This window comes from Brachycentrus maculatus, unplaced genomic scaffold (genome assembly GCF_059751285.1).
Source record: "Brachycentrus maculatus isolate JH-2025_06_01 unplaced genomic scaffold, ASM5975128v1 h1tg000005l, whole genome shotgun sequence".
In the NCBI taxonomy this organism is placed as follows: Eukaryota; Metazoa; Arthropoda; class Insecta; order Trichoptera; family Brachycentridae; genus Brachycentrus; species Brachycentrus maculatus.
In genome coordinates, this window is record NW_028280760.1 from 3,248,351 (window position 1) to 3,266,282 (window position 17,932).

Sequence of the window (17,932 nt, forward strand, 5' to 3'; positions counted from 1 at the left end):
CTGATGATAACAATGTTCTTGTCAAAACCGGTTGGAGAAAAAAAGTACCAATAAAAAAGTGTTTAAAAACAAAGTTTATAAAATGTGCCACAAAGTATCTGCGAAAAACATTCAAGAAATTCTATTTTTGTAAAGTCTTCTTTTGTTTCTTATTTTTAATAAATTCATATTATGTTTATAGATGTAAAAAGCCATATATAAATAAATAAATATAACGTAGCATTCATTCATTATCGCCATCACTTAAATAATTCTATATGTTTTACTCTTTTTCGAGATTTAGTTTTTAATGTGTAACACATAGCTACAATGCTGCAATTACTTTATATATTGCGTTATACGATGCCCAAGTGTATATGTATATATATATATATATATATATATATATAATAAAACCCCTATCCGCACCCCAATGGTGCATAGAGCACTGCGTCATATAAACGCAGTGTTATCTTGATCGTTTACACATGAAGTAAAGGTGATCAGCCCTCCGCTTCAGGTACCAGTACCAGTCCAGGGCAATATTGAATAAATGTTACAGTGAATAAATCACTTATATTTATTTTACCCCCCTTGGGAATCGAACCCGGGACCTCCAGAACGGTAGCTGAGTGTGCTAACCATTACACTACGGAGGCGGACAATATGTATAAACATAAATATTAAAACCCTTATCCGCCCGATGGTGCATAGGGCACTGCATCATATAAACATAGTCTTATCTTGATTGTTAACTCATGAAGGAAAGGTGATCAGCCCTCCGCTTTAGGTATCAATCCGCTTCATGGTAATTTTGAATAAATACGAGAGTGAAAAAATCATTTATATTTATTTGACTCCCCCTGGGAATCGAACCTCCAGAACGGTAGCCGAGCATGCTGACCATTAGACTACGAAGGCGAACGTTATATGTGTATATATATATATATATATATATATATATATATATATATATATATATATATATATATATATATATATATATATATATATATATATATATATATATATATATATATATATATATATATATATATATATATATATATATATATATATATATATATATATATATATATATATATATATATAAACGGACGTTATAAAATAATTTTTAAATTATAAATTAAAATTACAGGTAAATACTTTCAAAAAGTAAATTACCTGGTTAGGAAATTCTTTTACCATTCCTTTTTTTTATAACAGTACCTGTCATTATTATTATCTTTGACTTGCATCGCTTATCTTTGGTTATTGGTTCCGCTGGTAGTATCTGTCATTTTCGTATTTCAATTGGTATTTCCAATTATTGCCGTGGTCGCGGTAGTTCTCAATAAGAAATTAAAATGATCGACACGTAATTAATGTGAATAGTACTATTGTGGCTTACCATATGGGAGCATTATTTAATGAGCGTTGATAATATCCAGTTTGCAAAAGGATTGTAGAAATGGGGGCGTCAGGAACAACTAGATTTCGCGTGATCGTTATATTTTTATTGGTTTTAATTGTTTGGCAAGCTTTTAAACTTTATCCGAGGGATTCTCCAGCTATAGTAACAGTTTGTATTATTTTTTTATTTAATAAATCTTTTGAAAAATGCACCTTTAAATTCATAAAACATTTTTTCAATTTCAGGACGAGAAATCCCAAGCTATATTGATTCCCGAAAAAATTGTCGAAGTTTCTGTATTTTACGAAGCTCTTTGCCCGGATTCTAAGCATTTCTTCCTTCGTCATTTGGACCTAACTTATAAAAAGTTGAAAGAAAATTTAGCACTTAATTTGATACCATATGGAAAAGCTAAGGTAAAGTTATTCGTAATTTTGGATACACAATTAAAAACATACATACATACTGCAATCACCGAGCAATTTAAACTGTGAATCACAACCAATTTGTTTTTGTATTTTTGTCAATATATTTGGGACGAGAGGAATGTGTAAGGCGCCGCCACATCACGCTGGGGTGATGGTACACATTTAAATTTTGTTCCTCATATGTTTTATAATTTTAAATTTAATGTCCGGTTACGTGGAATGTGTCTAACCAATGTAAATTATTATTAGTCCATTTGTTTGGTTTCTGTTCTTTGAAATTTAGTACAAATAAGCAGCTGCTCCTATTATATGGTATCTTAATTGATCAGAATAGACTGTACTTGTAACTTCTGTAATAGGGAAAGTTGAAATAATAAATTTTCATAATAATGTATCATCATTCCAGACATTCTACAATCCCAATGGAGTTTTAGACTTTGAATGTCAACACGGCATGTTGGAATGCCAGGCTAACAAAATACACGCGTGTGCAATAGATCTCATAGAAGACACGACACAGCAACTGGCAATGGTCAGTTGCATGATCAAAGATAATATGGATCCATCACAGGCACTTTCCAGGGTAAGAAAGGCATTATATCATTTTCGGAATTACATCGCAAAATTAGTTAAAATTGAATCAAGTCGGATTATCACATGAATTCCAAGTTGTTATTATTTCATTCAAACCCTTATCCGCACCCTATGGTGCATAGGGCACTGCATCATATAAATGCAGTGTTATCTTGATCATTAACATATGAAGCAAAGGTGATCATTGAATAAATATTACAGTGAAAAAATCACTAGTATTTATTTGACCCCCCCTGGGAATCGAACCCGGGACCTCCAGTATAGTAGCCGAGCGTGCTGACCGTTACACTACGGAGGCAGACTGTTGTTATTATACAAAATCTTTTTACAATTTTTTATCGAGTTATAAAGTTCTCTAATCATTGTTTTTTTTTATTTATTTTACTTATGTTTTTCTTCATTATCTCGTCCCATCTTCTATTAAAGGTTTGCAGCATTATGGCAATTCTCATCTTGTTGACGGCCGTACAAACAGTTCTGCTTAGTTGCAAACGTTACTAGTCTATCAGGTTCCATAACCATAAGTTAATATGCTCCATTTTCCATGAGTCAACTTATTCTATAATTGATAATATAATTAATTTTATTTCATAAAATTATTCCAAAATAGTATAGTAACATGAACACCTAATGAAGTTAAAGTTTTTCATTTTAATCACTGTTTGTTGCGCTGTTATTCTCGCAAATGAGCGATGTATAGACGTTTCACTCAAATATTTTGAAAGCAGCTAGATACAATAATTATAAATGATATTATGTTTAAAGTAGGCTGTTATGAATGAGGGCGTGTAGGCGTATGCCCCACATAGGCGAGCCAAACAAGCACTCTTATGACCAAATTCTAATTACGTACCTACTCTGAAAGTTCGTAATCATGCGTATTAAAAAAATATGTATTTTTTGATTTGGCGTTTAATTTGTAGAAATTTTAATTTATGAATTAAATCACACAGTTTTTTTGAGTCTAGGCGAAACAGTTATCACAATTAATTTTTATGTGTTTTTTTTAATAAAATACAACTTATTAGACTCAAAAAAATTAATTCATAAAATATATATTGGTTAAAAATGAATAAAGGTTAATAATATAATATGGAATCCGGCCTTTAAATTGGATTGTTTGATGTTTTAGTGTGGATCGAATCTGTCTATCGAGATAGGAGCTATTAGTGAATGCGCTAGAGGAACCCGAGGCTCGGAGCTACTGAAGAAGCACGGAGAATCCACGAACCTCATTAAGCCGTCTTTTATTCCTACCATTCTGTTGGATGGTTCCAGAGAAAACCAAGGTGCCTTGCTGAAAAATTTCAACCTAGAAGTTTGCAAACACTTTCAAGATTTTAAAGTCCCCGCAGGCTGTGCGTAGTGTAAAGTGGCTTAGATAAGAACTATTGAGGTCGCGGTGTGCATTCGCAATTGATAATTTTATAATAATGTGCACTATTATATTGGGTATACACTATCAATTTAATGTTTCGTTGTTGCCTAACTAGTAAGATAACGTGTATGATTGTAACAAATAATATTTTTATAAACTACTTGTAACTTTTTGAAGTAACGCTTCCATAAACAAAAAAGACAGACTTTGATAGTAATTACTTTTATTTGATCTTAAAATTCAATCAAATATGGCAATATGCTAAACTTATCCAATTTTGTATGAAACTGAGTCCGAATATAGAGTCGTATAATCAAATATTTTGTGTCTGAAATATGAAATAAAAGTGGAAAAACACAAATAAAAAGAAATAATTCAAAAGACCAGAAAATACAAGTTGATATGACAATGTCATACTCAAACATGGCTGCCATGAATATTTTTTTTTGCGTGATGGCAGGTGAAAGTAAATACAGTTTTTTTATTTATTTCTACAATCTTTATAATACCCATTTGTAAGTATCTACAATCTTTATAATATATATTATTTTTATGTAAAAAAAAATAATAAACCAGTGGTTTAAAATGTATAAACATTATTTATTTTTACAAAAATTATTTAAATATTGTGTTCATGAGCAAATTCCATTTCGTTTTATTTTTTAAGAGTTTATTTTAAGAATTTGCAATAAACAAAATGAAAAACTTAATGATGACCAGAGAGTTAGAATTCTTTTAAACAGCTGATTCCAATAATTTCATTTCATCATTTCAAAACTTGCATCATTTTCAATTATCTACTTTATTTTACAGGTCAAATATTACTATCATTTTTATTTAATCTGTCTTGATCTATTAAAGAGAGCAAGAGGCTGTGATTTTTCTGATACTTTTAATCAATATTTCTAATAATTAGGAACTTAATATTTATAAATGAAAAGACCAGATATAAAAATTAAACTTGTAAAGTAGGTTTTCATTTATGTAAAATGCTCAATAATTTACTTTCACTTTCAATTATAGATTTTTTTTAAATCTATGTTGAATAATTTCATAGAATGAAAAATAGAATAACATATTTTTTTCTGAAATCTAAGAATTGATTTGACTTAATATATCTACATAATTTAGTAATATGTATCTCCGTTTTTTTTCTGAAGATAACGAACAACTCAAAAGATAAGATTACACATTTTGTAGATTACTCTTTTCAAGGTTTAAAGATAAAATTTATGGGAGATTATTAGAATATAGGTACAAATTTAGTTATTTTTATATACTCAATGTTATTATTTGAAAATTAAGGTTATACGAATTAAATGGTTTTATTTCAATTGACTACAATTATTTACAAGGATCTTTTATATTGAGGCTTTGCGAGTTATTCCTTTAAAAAAATTAATGAATCAAAACAAACATAAGTGAACCAAATTTATCTACACTATAAAGGTGTAAATTACTGGACAATAAATTTGTATTTTGATAAAATTTAGGAAATGCATTCAGAAGATTTGTGATGAAACAAATGTTTTGTGTATTATTTAACATATAATATATATTATCACACTGATGGAAATAAACAGCATAAAATTGAAAGTCAGAGGTCACAAATTAAAAGATATGTAATCAGTGTAAATACCAAACTTCAGTTTCATTTTTGCTTTAAATTATTGAATTAATATTTACTTGCCAGGGTACAAAAAAAAATATAAACATATTGAGTATAGCAGATAAAGATAAAACTCGAATTGAGTATCTAACTTTATTATTTATGTTGTGAACTGTGTTTTGTTTTAATTTTATAGCTATTACTATCTACAACACATCTAGAAACTTACTAAATTTTTCAAGAACTGCGATCCACTCTTTTATTCAGTTTAAACAATAAATGGTGGCTAATTTGTCCAATATGTTTTCATCCTAATTAGCTAGCTAGTGATGCGTGCGAGAATGTCCTTTCATCATTTAATTTATAACCATAAACCTTTTTTTATAATCACTTTATTTGTACAAATTTTTAATGTCTAAATTATTGCTCATTTTGTATTTTTAAATTTGTCTTTGCAGCTTTAATGATATTATAGTGTTTGCTAGAAAACATTTATTACAAACAAATATATAATTGTGTTTTGTAATTATATGTACAAATGTATTTGGCTGGCTTCGTGGATGTGCATAACTTCCTTCGGTGAATCCATAGGGGTCATAAGAGGGTTAGCAATTTTGTATTCTAAGCCATTGATTTATTTATGGTGTCTCATACAAATATTAACTAAAAATAACATTTTCCAGCTCATGTTGGTTTTTTAATTTCAGCATACATATTTTCTACAACTTATATGCCTGTAAAATAAAACCATTGTTTTTAGAATTATTTTTTTCTCTGCAATCGAATGTAAATGGGTACAAAAAAAAGAAAAAAAATATGTTCACACTTTTATTTACAAACTTTGATTGAAACAAATATTATGTTTAATGTTAGTTGATTTAAACATTTTATTTTTTACAGTTGTATATTTTTCAGTGGAACTTTTTACACTGGAAACATTCCAAATATGAAATAATTTATGTTTTTGTTGTTGCATATGTTATTGAATAAATATGCTTTAAATGAAAATGTTTTATTTTTACCTGCTGCAAAACTGGAGTATGGAGTTTAAACAAAAAACTTTGATAGGCTGTATCAACAACATTGCATCCATGCTTGTAATTCAAGGACTATATATTTTTTTTGAATAGAACCTTTAGTGATATCTGTAGACTTTGTTGAATTGTTTGTATAAATGTCTGTAATACTGACTTCACAATAAACTATCTAATTGTTGAATAATTACTAAAACCCGTTAACAGTTCTATATACGTATGTACAGTAATACCCCGCTTGGCGCGTGTAATCTGTACCAGCAAAATGGCGTGCTAAACAAATCAGCACTAAACGTGGTCTATTTTCCACATATCGCTCACTCCTTTCAAGAACGTCAGAAATAAAAAAACTTGATTTTTCAGGAGAACGTTTTTAAAGTTTAAAAATATAATACAATGTATTAAAAATAAATATCAAGCCACTTATTGAACTTTTTACTGTGCAACAGATCTTTTAGGTAAAACCTAAAGATTTTTTCTCCATTTGAAAAATATTTAGAATATTTAAAAAATCTTTAAACAATACCTTTTCTTAACCCGTAAGCTGCGGATCGCATCTATTGTCATTTTTTATAGAAGTACCGTTGACTGCGGATCGCATGCATAGTCGTTTTTCAACTTTACGTACTTATATCAACACCTATGGATAATTTTTGCACTTAAATTTGGTTCGAGGCATGGATAAATTAGTTCTCTTTGATTTATTGTTATAAAATATCAAAATTATTTTAATTTAGTGTCAACTTTATCGTGAATACTTCCGGTCGGCTCGTGCTCCGCAGATACGACAGCCGCGTCTATACAGCCACCATACTTTAGGCCGCGAGTCCGTAAATGTTAATATTTTTGTGTAAATACACCATAAAAACATAATAAGTAAAGTGCATTGTGTACTGTGAACATCTATGATGGATATCCGAAAGTTTCACTACAAAAAATAGGCAAAAATATGTTTTTTTTGTCAAAAATATTGTAATGTAAAATAATCCAGCACGGGACGGAAAGTTTGACACTCGAAATCGAGCAGCTAAGAGGTTAAAAATGCAAAAACAATATTTACCCGTTACAGGGCAGAAAGTGTTAAGTTAAAAATATGCCGCTTTTCCTGGGATGTAGTACATTTTCTGGGCATTCTGAAAACATGCACAACTGAAAATTGACGATTTTTGATTTATGACGTTCTTGAAAGGAGTGAGCGATATGACAACGGTATCGCAAAATAAAACAACTATTTTCGTCTAGTGTCTCTTCTAATGTCTGCCATTTTTGTACGCAGTGTTCAATTATCACAATTTTATATATAGATACTAATGCGCTTCAAACGACAAAACAGTATTGCAGTACATATCCATTATATGTATAAAGTTATTGGGGTAATGCACACACCTTACATATATTATTTTTTGACATCTCATCTTTATGAAGAAGAATATGGAAGTCTGGGCATTTGCGGGGCTGACGACTGTCATAGGCTAGTTTAAGTGATCACTTTACACATGTGTAACATTAACCAATTCTACCCATTATTGACAACCACACTACACTACTTACATATGACCGAAATGGTATAAACTGACTGGGAGTTGACACACCATATACCTTACACACAACTGAATAAATATTAGGAAATCCCTTAGTAAAAGATTGCATGTTTTGGTTCCTTGGTGAATCAATAATCCACGCTTTTACAAACTAACTAACTAACCATCACGCCGCTTCTCCGCAGGGGTAGGCAGAGAGAATCGAACGCCACACCACTCTGTCTTTGCAAACATTCTTTGCCTCTTCTACATTCATGCATCTCCTCATACATACCCGACGATTATTACGACTCTTGACCCGGCCGCTTTCAAGTATTTGACATACCTGATTGTGGCATGTTTTACTCGGTCTTCCTTTGCTACTTTTTTCAACTACATTCGCATCATAAATTTGTTCTTTCTTCACTCATACGTTCCACATGTCCAAACCATCTCAACACACCTTTCTTAATTTTATCGATAATGCTTATCTCAGCCTTACATTCTTTCCTAATTTCATCATTCGAACATCTATCAAACATCGTTTTGCCACACATTTGTCTGAGGGATCGCATTTCAACTGCATTCAGTCTGCTTTCATCCTTCTTTTGTCAACTCCATGCTTCGCTTCCATACATAAGGGTTGAAACCAGAACTCCATTATGTACTGCCGGGTGTAAATAGGGGTGGGCGTTACTGTATAAGCGGGTATTACTGTACAAGTAAGTGAAAAAGAAAAATTAGTGATTCAATTAAATTGATTTATGATCAAAGTAAATATAAGTCGGATCTAGTCCAACAGCTGCAAGGCTGTGAATCTGCTGACGGAGTAGAAGCCCGCCTTGACCTGGCGCCCACCGAAGAATCTCCCGTTCAGGTCGACCACGGCTTTGATAGCGCTTTCTATTCTCTTGAACTCCACAAATATTCTCACAGACTCGTCGGCGGCGGCTCCGGGAATTTCAAATATTACCACTTTGATGACATCGCCATATTTGGTATTACATTCATCTTTCACTTCCGGTTCTAACTCTTCATCTACATCTCCGGGACCGACCATGTTCTGGAAATAAAACATACAAATAATAGATGTAGGATCTTTTATTTTATTAGAGCTATCAAAATCACGTTTTCTACCTTAGAGAAATGTGCAAATAATGTATGTAAAATAAGTTATTTACAGTATTTACATAACTTAACCTTCTGTACTGGAGTGCCGCCAAAGAGACGGTTGCCCTACTGCTCGAGTGAAGCCAAGAAAATAAAGTCATAAAACTCAATATTGTTGATATATTGATTGTTTTACTTTTCAATATAATTAAACCAGAATCATATTAGTACAATTAAATAGTAACAAGTCTTGGAATTTGATTGAGTTGCGGCATACCGCATATACCAAAAAAATCCAGTGCAAAGTATATTAAAATAACTTTGCTATAAATTAGTATATATATCTAGTAATAACTTAACTATAATATCAACTTGTTCCAAAGTCAATAGCTTCCTCCTTAAGACTTATCAACCAATCCTGCTCTTTGGGTACCAGTCCAGAGTGATATCAAATGTTGAGTGCAAAAATCCCTTATATTCATTTTGAGCCCCTAGGAATCAAACCTAAGACTTCCAGTATGGTAGCCAAATGCACTAACCACTACATTATGAAGGCGGACTAAGTAATATGTAATGAGATATGTTAAGATTTTATAAGAAAGCTATTTTTTAACTGAAATAGAATATCAAAAAGTGCGTCAAATATTAATTATATTTGTAGTACAGTTTAAAAACAATAAATTTACAGCATAAAATGCACATAGATTTGTGTCAACAATATTTGGAAAACATAGTTATCAAACAACATAGTCAACTTGTATGCAGTATTGTTTTACCGATACATAGAAGGCATTACAAAATATCACTCTTTTTTACTATAAAGATTTCTGAGTAAAATATTTTTTAGCAATACATATTACTATTTGTTTAAAAAATTTACAAAGCTTAAGAACGAAGTATTTATAGTAATATATAATAAAGATAAAAATACAAATAACTAACCCTGAGTAAAACTACTTTACTAGGACTCTTCATAATTTCTGTTATAGTCGGTTCAGGTTTTGTCCCTTGTGCTGCTTGTTCATTGATTGCCATAGATGGAGAATCTGAAAGTAATAATTATATTAACACACTAAGGTCGAGAAAGGTAATTCTACCCGTTCGGTGGATTGATGATGCTTGAGGACGGAAAGGGTATTTTTACCTTCTGCGCCGGCCTCTTTTCAAAGTCAGAATAGAAAGTCTAATTTTATTTCTGATAACATCTATTGTATTCTTGCTAGTGCTCTTTACTATAACCTAAAATATAATGTATACCAACACACAGGCCATGCCTTTGAGGGATCTTTTTGTGTATTATATTATATGTATTTTTTGTACTTGTATTTATATCACATTGTAAAATGCAAAAGAATAAAAAAAAGGAGTTATTAAATGTTTTTATATGAATATTATGTATCAATCTCTTTGTTAAGGTCTGAACTATAATAAATGTACGCAATTATCAAATGCTATCACTAGTGGCCTTCAGGCGTAAAAAATAACCGCCTGAAATGTGTTAAGATAGTGCAACACTGTTTGTGAAATCTTGCAGTGTTTGTACCCACTAAACATGGTTTACAAAATTTGATACTTATGAATGGTCCATTTTTACATGCAGATATACAAATTCTCCAACAAAGGAAATAATGCAGACCTTACCTAACAAGTCACAATGCATTGATTTATTGAGATATTTTTGTCTTTAGTATCCAAAAAATATATTTGTCAGAGGTTGTGGAGTACCTGGCTGTGGGGTAGTGGCAGCACCAACTGTGGGTGGTAGCATGACGATGCTCGTGTCCTTCTCGTGTATAATCCGTCCTCCACGTTTAGAAGTTTTCTCAACTTGCAATGCGATGGACATTCCTTGCTCTTTTTTACCCAAACCTTGCCCTTCCTGAAAATTGTGTATCATGCATTATGTCGAGTGAACATTCCTAAAGGTGGAGACTGACCGGAGCATTTTGTCGTAACGTGACACGTTACTATGCGAGCATTCAGGCAGTCAGTACACCGAGCCGAGCGCTCCATCCATAGTTTCAGATGCCCGCCGCGAGCGATGTTACGACGTTGTTACGACAAAATGCTCCGGTCAGTCTTCACCTTAAAGTAAACAATTTACTAACTATGAACAATTCTTTCAAGCAAGAAAATATAATGAATCACGGAGAAAAATATAAACAAAATCTATCTAACTATCACGTCGCGGTAGACAGGGAGAAAAGAGCACTACACTACTCTGTCTGTACACATTCATAAATCGCCTCAAACATACTCACCAATTATTCCGACTCCTGACATTTAAGTATTTGAAATTCTTAAAGAGTTTTCCTCTGCTCCTATTTCCAACTACATTTGCCACATAAATTTGTTTTTTCTTCACTCATTCACTCCACATGTCTAAACAATTTCAACACACCGTTCTTAATTTTATCCATAGAGCTTATATCTCAGCCTTGCATTCTTTCCTTATTTCACCATTCGAAACATCTCTCATACATCATTTTGCTGCACATACAAACGATTGAGGGATCACATTTCGATTCCATTCAAACAAATTTCATCCTTCTTTTCTTTTTAAACATTACACAAAATCTCAAAATAGTAATACATATTGCAAATCCATCCCTACCTTGATATTAAACCACGCTCTCATTTAATACTAAGCTTATGTTTTAAAAAAAAAAAAAACAAAAAAGGATTTAAATAAATAGTTATAATTCAAGGGGTGATAAAATGATGTGTGCGCTGTGGGCAGTTGGGTAGATGGGGTTCGATTTCCGCCAATTGCAAAGTCAATTTAAGAAAATTTGTTTTTCTTAATTAGTCAGGATATTTTTATTTTTATTTTTTTTATTACCTTTCTCAATATTCTTTCAATACATGACAATTAAATAACAACAATTACAAGAATATCAGATGCTTATTTCTAAATTTAAGATGGTGAAATAAAAAAATTGATCCAACTTTTTTGATCTTCTTCTTTCCTTCAAAGATTAAATAACGATTACTCGCCTTGAAGCCATATTTGGCCATGATTTTAGCAGCCACTGAGCTGGCTCCATATCCGCCGATGGAGAAGCCCGGCTTCTCCTGCGAGGGCAGGTTGGCCGCCAGCGCAGGCGGGGAGGGGGGCCCTGACTCCACGAGGGAGGGGGGCGGCGCGATGGCCACACCGCCAGTCCTCGCAGGCGGCGGACGTTCCTTCTCCTCATCCGATGTGCGCTGGTACTGGAAACAAATGAGAGATCAATTATTATTACTTCCTACTTTAACCTTCTTCTTGTCTAGTATTGAACAAAGGCCTCCCTCTTGGACTTCCACAGTTCTCTGTGCAGACCTGCCACTTTTACAATGTCATCGGACCATCTTGTCTGAGGTCTACCCACGCTTCTGCATCCTATTCTAGGCCTCCAGTTAAGCACCTTTTCATCCATCTATCCGCAGACATGCGTGCCACATAACCTGCCCAGTTCCACTTTTGTTCCGCGATTATTTGAGCCACATCTGTTACATCATCATATTGTAGTAAGACACGATTAAATTAAAAATAAAACACTTGTTTTTTACCACTAGAGAATTATATTGTTATGAATAGTTTCGGAAGGTACAAATGCTTCAATCTACGGGTTTAAATATAAACTCAGTTTCAGTTTATATTAAAACCCGTAGATGGAAGGAAGCATCTATAGTATGGGTGTCCAACCCAGGCCCGCGGCCCGCGGCCATTTATGACGAATATATTTTTAAACCAGTGATATATTTGTGATATCATATATCGGCTGTCCAAACTTAAAACACAGTAAGGGACATTTTTTTGCAGTACGTTTTTTTTGCATTTTTGGACTAAGTAGTATCTACTTAAAATTAAATGTTTAATTTTCATTTTACCATCATTTTTTCTGCAATTTCTTCATCCACAAATCTTGATTTCCGTTTCTTGTGTGTGCGGCGCTCTCTGTCATCAAACCTTTTGTCATTTTCTCTGTCCCGCTGGTCTCGCATTTCTAAAATTAAAACACATATTAATAAAATTCAATTAATAATTTTAATTAATAATGAAAAAAAAATCAATCGCTAGTTCAAAAGAATTATTATTTTTTCGATTTAAGTTTAACGTAGTAAATACCACTATTTCTAAAAAATTATGGTGACACGTGTTTTGATGCATTCCACAACATTTTTAAACACCGTATGGGTGTTTGAAAATGATGCGGAATACACCGAAACACATGTAACAATGGATTTGAAAAAATAGTGGTATTAAATAAGTACAACTTATATTATTTTGAGAAATAAAAAGACTTTGCTTTTTGATTCACTCTTCGCAACTAGTTTCGGCAACAACTTCAATTTTGAAGATGGGATAGAAATTTTACATTTTAATAATCGAACTAGTCAAATTAATAAATTGGAAGTTTTAGAAATAAAAAAAGCTGTTAAACAGAAATTAAATATAATTAACAAAAAAATAAACTTAAGTCAAAGTATAATTTTTAATATTTTTCCCATAAAATCAAACCCAATCTTAACACAGTTATCCCCTTCCTTGCTCTTACCCCTCCTAAAAACACCATTACCCCCACCCCTATCCTTATCGAAACCCAATAGCTTGTACACTGTTTCTTTTATGTATATATATATATATATATATATATATATATATATATATATATATATATATATATATATATATATGTTTAGTCATAAATTAAACCCTGAAGAGGGCAACAGGTTGTTGCCGAAACTAGTTGGTTGTTAAATAAAATGTGAGTGGATCAAAAAACAAAGTTTTTTTATTTCTAAAAATAATATATCAATATGATCCACAAAGTTAATCCTTTCAATATTCAAAACAAAGTACAACTTAAATTAAAAATGGATAAATTTTACCACAAAGTGACTGCAGAATCAATTTATGAAAGAATTATTACAGTTGTTATTTTTTGGTGATATTTGTAATTACTGTTGAAGTTGTCATGAGAAACGAGGAAATACGGCGCAGGAAGCAGCGGCCCGTGGTCACAAATGTCGTCAAGAAAAGACAATTTAGTTGGCTAGGTCAAGTAAGCATGCCGCCATCAAGCTTGCCTCTTTTACAGGCATCAGGTCCTCACCCACCAGGACGTCCACTGCTGACAATGGCAGTTCTCATCTGAACTTTGAGATACAGACCTGGACTTTGGAGGATATAAAGGAGCTAATCAGTGACGGTCGGTGACTTTTTGTAGAAGGGATGCTAGACATCAAATGTTTATACTCGTACTTACTACGTACTAGATATCAAATATGCACATCTAGATGCCATCTCCATATATCCAAAACTCAATAATTACAGATACAAAATATAATCAATTAATTTTTATTTATTTAAATTATTAGGTAAATTGCAAGTTAATAATATTCAATAACAGTTTAACTTCAGTCTTCAAGCTCAAAAGTAAACTGCCAAAGCAACGCGCGCACTAAGAACAATCCAATAGAGTATGTGATTCTGTTCATTATACACATTAGTATTAAAGGCGTTTTTTGTACGTCGGATGCTGTCATTAATATCGTATAAAGTTGATATGGATGTTGGCTTGCGGGTCTCAGTGCCTATGCGCGGAAAGAACTCAGGTTCTGACATTGTGCACGCGGTTTACAAATCGCATCCAGTATTGCTTGTTTACGTGCTTTTTACGCGTTTCACAGTATTTGAGGATGTATTTGTATTTAGACTTGCCCGCGATTTTTGTATCATGTCGCTCGTTGCGCGTATGCTGAGACAGGACGATATATGCACGTTCTATTATAATAATAATATTTGTATGATTTTGTATAGCGCTGTTTTTGTAAAAAATAACATAATATGGTCGCTGAAGAAATATCAAAATATTTAAATTGCAGTATTGCTGTTTAAGGATAGAAGTTTAAATCTTTTTACTCTAAAATGCAAGGGATGCGGAGCATCCACAGCATGTATGGACGGACTGCGCTTGGAGCTAATAATAATAAATTTTGTATCATTTACCTTTAACAAATTTTTCATAATCATTAGGCCACATGGGGTCATATTCCCCAATAATGTCCCAATCATAATCCTTGCTCGATAAATTTGTGGAACCAAAGCCGACCTGTTTCTGATTCTGCCCCAGTATCGGCGCGTGGATAGGATAAATCACATCATCGTCATCTCTTTTAGATTTTAGATCTATAACGGGTGGCAACACCTGAAAAATAATAATTGCAACACTAACAAGTTAACTAACATTTAGTGCGACACGTGTAGAGTTTAATATGACAAAAAAATCTTAATAAAAACTAATGAAATAAAAAAATCTCTGTATTATGTATCTAATCCCGAAGTTTATTATTTGAAAAAAAAGTTAATAACCCCTAACTTTTATATACTTGAAATAATATGGCAAAACGTATAAGCGAGTAGTAGTAATCGTTCAAATTAATTTACAGCATAATAATGAAAGGTACCAGTTGTTTGTGGCATGTATCACTCAATTTTGGGTGCTTTGACAGTAAAAAAACCTTTTATATATGACACGCTATTCGCATATAAATGCTTAGTACAATTCTGTGTATCTCAGCATGTGGACTTATAGATGCTTTCACATTGCCAGGTGAAATATTCTGTTTTTTATATACAGTGGAACCTCTCATAACAAGCACCACTCATAACGAGTAATTGGCATAACAAGCAATAAAAAATGTGAAAAAGTTGCTCCCTTAACTCTATCCACGCGGCTCGCATAAGCGTATGTGTTTTTACGAAACATTCCCCACACGCGGCTGACATAACCGTTTGTGTTTTCACTTAGGTCCAAGTTTCGAACCTCAGTTCAACTTGGAGGGATTTTTTCATGGTGTGGAACTTTGGATAAAATAATACGTCAATCCTTGGCCTTATGACATCTGTTGAAATATCTGGCTAATAATTTGTAACATCACAAGGATAAATAAAATAACAGATCCCTCATTTTTCTTGCGGTCGGTAATTAGTCCGCGCCATAATCATACCCTATATCCGTCTCACTCTCGACGCTATGCATCGCCAGTGGGTAAGAGTGACACACGATGCGTGCTTTGATTTATTTATGTTACGATCTTATTTGATTATATTACGATATATTTCAAGAATAATGTGACACGAGTGTATTATAGAGTACCAAAAAGGCACAATGAATCCCATTGAACGTTTTTGCTTAGGAAAATAAATCGTTTCTTAACTAAATACATGATAAAAGTAATCATTTAAAAAATGGCGAAATACCGCCGCGTACGGGCGACTCTCACGAACAAAGTTAACGCGTTTAAAAGGTTAAGGAGCGATGTTTCGCAAAACGAGTAACGGAGAAAGGGCAAGTCCCTTTTTCACGACATTCACTTGTGAACCGGGACATTCGCGGCTTGGAAAGCAAGTTTCCCACGAGGACCCTCACTTCTCCTTGGAAAAAACTTTGGCCAGAGTGTTGTCAAATGTGATTTTGAAACAGTAACTGTGGAGTCTACAGTCAACGAGATTGTGTCATTAACCAATATCATGGGACTCGAGGTGGATAACAACGATATTGAAGAGCTCGTGAAAGAGTACAGCCAAGAGCTGACCACCGAAGAGCTTATGGAGTTGCATCGTGTTTCGCAGCAAGAAATTATGGAGATGAGTTTGTTAATGGAGGAGGAGGGAGTAGCAGAAGCAACAATCTTCTAGCATAAGAGAAATGCTGAAAGCATGGGAAACTTTTGAATCGTACATTAAGAAGCATCACCCTAATAAGGAGGTGGCTATTCGTGCTACAAATTGATTCAATGATAATGCTGCGACACATTTTCGCCAAATTTTGAAGCGTCGGCAAAAACAAATATCTTAAAACAGTTTTTTAGTTAAAAGGGATTAATTATATGTCATTAATTCATAATTTTATTTAAGTTCTTTTACAAATCTAAATTATATTCCAAGTTTTTACACTCCTTAACAATTTTAAGTAATTTTATTTAAATAAACGTTAAAAAAAATATTGAAATATTGAGTTTTCTTTCGGCCTGGAACACATTATTGTATTTTAAAAGATATTCCGGTGTCCCGGTTGAACATTTCAGAAATCTGGCAAACCTATGTATAAATAAAAATAATGAAATATATGTTATTTGATTGGTTACCTGAGTTGCCTTTCTTATTGATTCCCTTTTAGGTTGAGTTGTGGTAGCCTTCTTGAGTTGTAATTGAGACTGTAAGAGCTTGATTCCAGAAGACCAAGCGGCTACTTTCTCGGTATTCTTACCTTTGATACCATCGAAATCGTCATATAAAGACATTTTTAAATTCCTGAAAAAAGCTGTAAGCACGTAATTACATTGATTAAAAAGAAATTGAAAACAGATTTACAAAAAACTGACTCGTCCAAACGATCGGAAATATAACCCTAAAGAATTTAAATTTCTGCAGTTTATACCTGATCTTGAACAAAAAAACCAAGAATGGTGCTAAATTAGCTATGTTTATAAAATAGGATCATAGTTCTTTATTCAAAAAATAAATGTATGATATTTATTAATTTAGAAAACAAACGTCCCCGCAAATGTCAACCGCAGGCAGCATAGACATTTTTAGTGATTTTTAGCCATAAATATAGTCATAAACAAACATTAAGTTAGTACTTATGTAGAAAACAGAAGGAAAGTTTTCCAAAAATTGGGCAGGCATATGTTATACGCAAATTATTTAAAAGAAGCCTGAATTATGTTGCCTCTTTCAATATTTGAATAAAATATATATTTCAATACATTATTAGCTGGTGCAGCTACCATTCATTAGAAAAATAGTTGTCCTAGACTTGGACCAATAGAGTAGAGATGTCTTATTTGTGCATGGTTATTATTATTTTTTTTA

General features: G+C 32.6%; 2 protein-coding genes across 5 annotated transcripts; one reads left to right on the top strand and one right to left on the bottom strand.

Annotated features, from left to right (window-relative positions):
- The first annotated feature begins 1,236 nt into the window (after nucleotides 1-1,236).
- On the top strand, nucleotides 1,237-4,387 carry LOC148313870 (gamma-interferon-inducible lysosomal thiol reductase-like protein). The gene is made up of 4 exons (XM_088257588.1): nucleotides 1,237-1,561; nucleotides 1,639-1,809; nucleotides 2,228-2,404; nucleotides 3,548-4,387. Exons 1-4 carry the CDS (start codon nucleotides 1,451-1,453, stop codon nucleotides 3,779-3,781), a joined length of 693 nt encoding a protein of 230 aa, XP_088113714.1. The 5' UTR covers nucleotides 1,237-1,450; the 3' UTR covers nucleotides 3,782-4,387.
- A 1,830-nt stretch (nucleotides 4,388-6,217) lies between these two features.
- LOC148313871 (splicing factor 45-like) lies at nucleotides 6,218-17,654 on the bottom strand. Of its 4 annotated transcripts, none has more exons than XR_015837331.1 (9): nucleotides 17,496-17,654; nucleotides 17,203-17,378; nucleotides 15,062-15,260; nucleotides 12,940-13,055; nucleotides 12,064-12,279; nucleotides 10,792-10,945; nucleotides 10,009-10,112; nucleotides 7,653-9,019; nucleotides 6,218-6,752 (listed from the first exon to the last, which is right to left on the bottom strand). XR_015837331.1 is itself a non-coding variant. In XM_088257562.1 (8 exons), the coding sequence occupies exons 2-8, from the start codon at nucleotides 17,356-17,358 to the stop codon at nucleotides 8,747-8,749; spliced, it is 1,218 nt and encodes a 405-aa protein (XP_088113688.1). In that variant the 5' UTR covers nucleotides 17,359-17,378; nucleotides 17,496-17,654; the 3' UTR covers nucleotides 6,219-8,746. The 4 variants fall into 4 exon arrangements, 2 of the variants coding, with proteins under 2 accessions (XP_088113688.1, XP_088113697.1); XR_015837333.1 differs by having other exon boundaries at nucleotides 17,203-17,368; nucleotides 17,496-17,639; XM_088257562.1 differs by having other exon boundaries at nucleotides 6,219-9,019.
- Nucleotides 17,655-17,932: the final 278 nt, after the last annotated feature.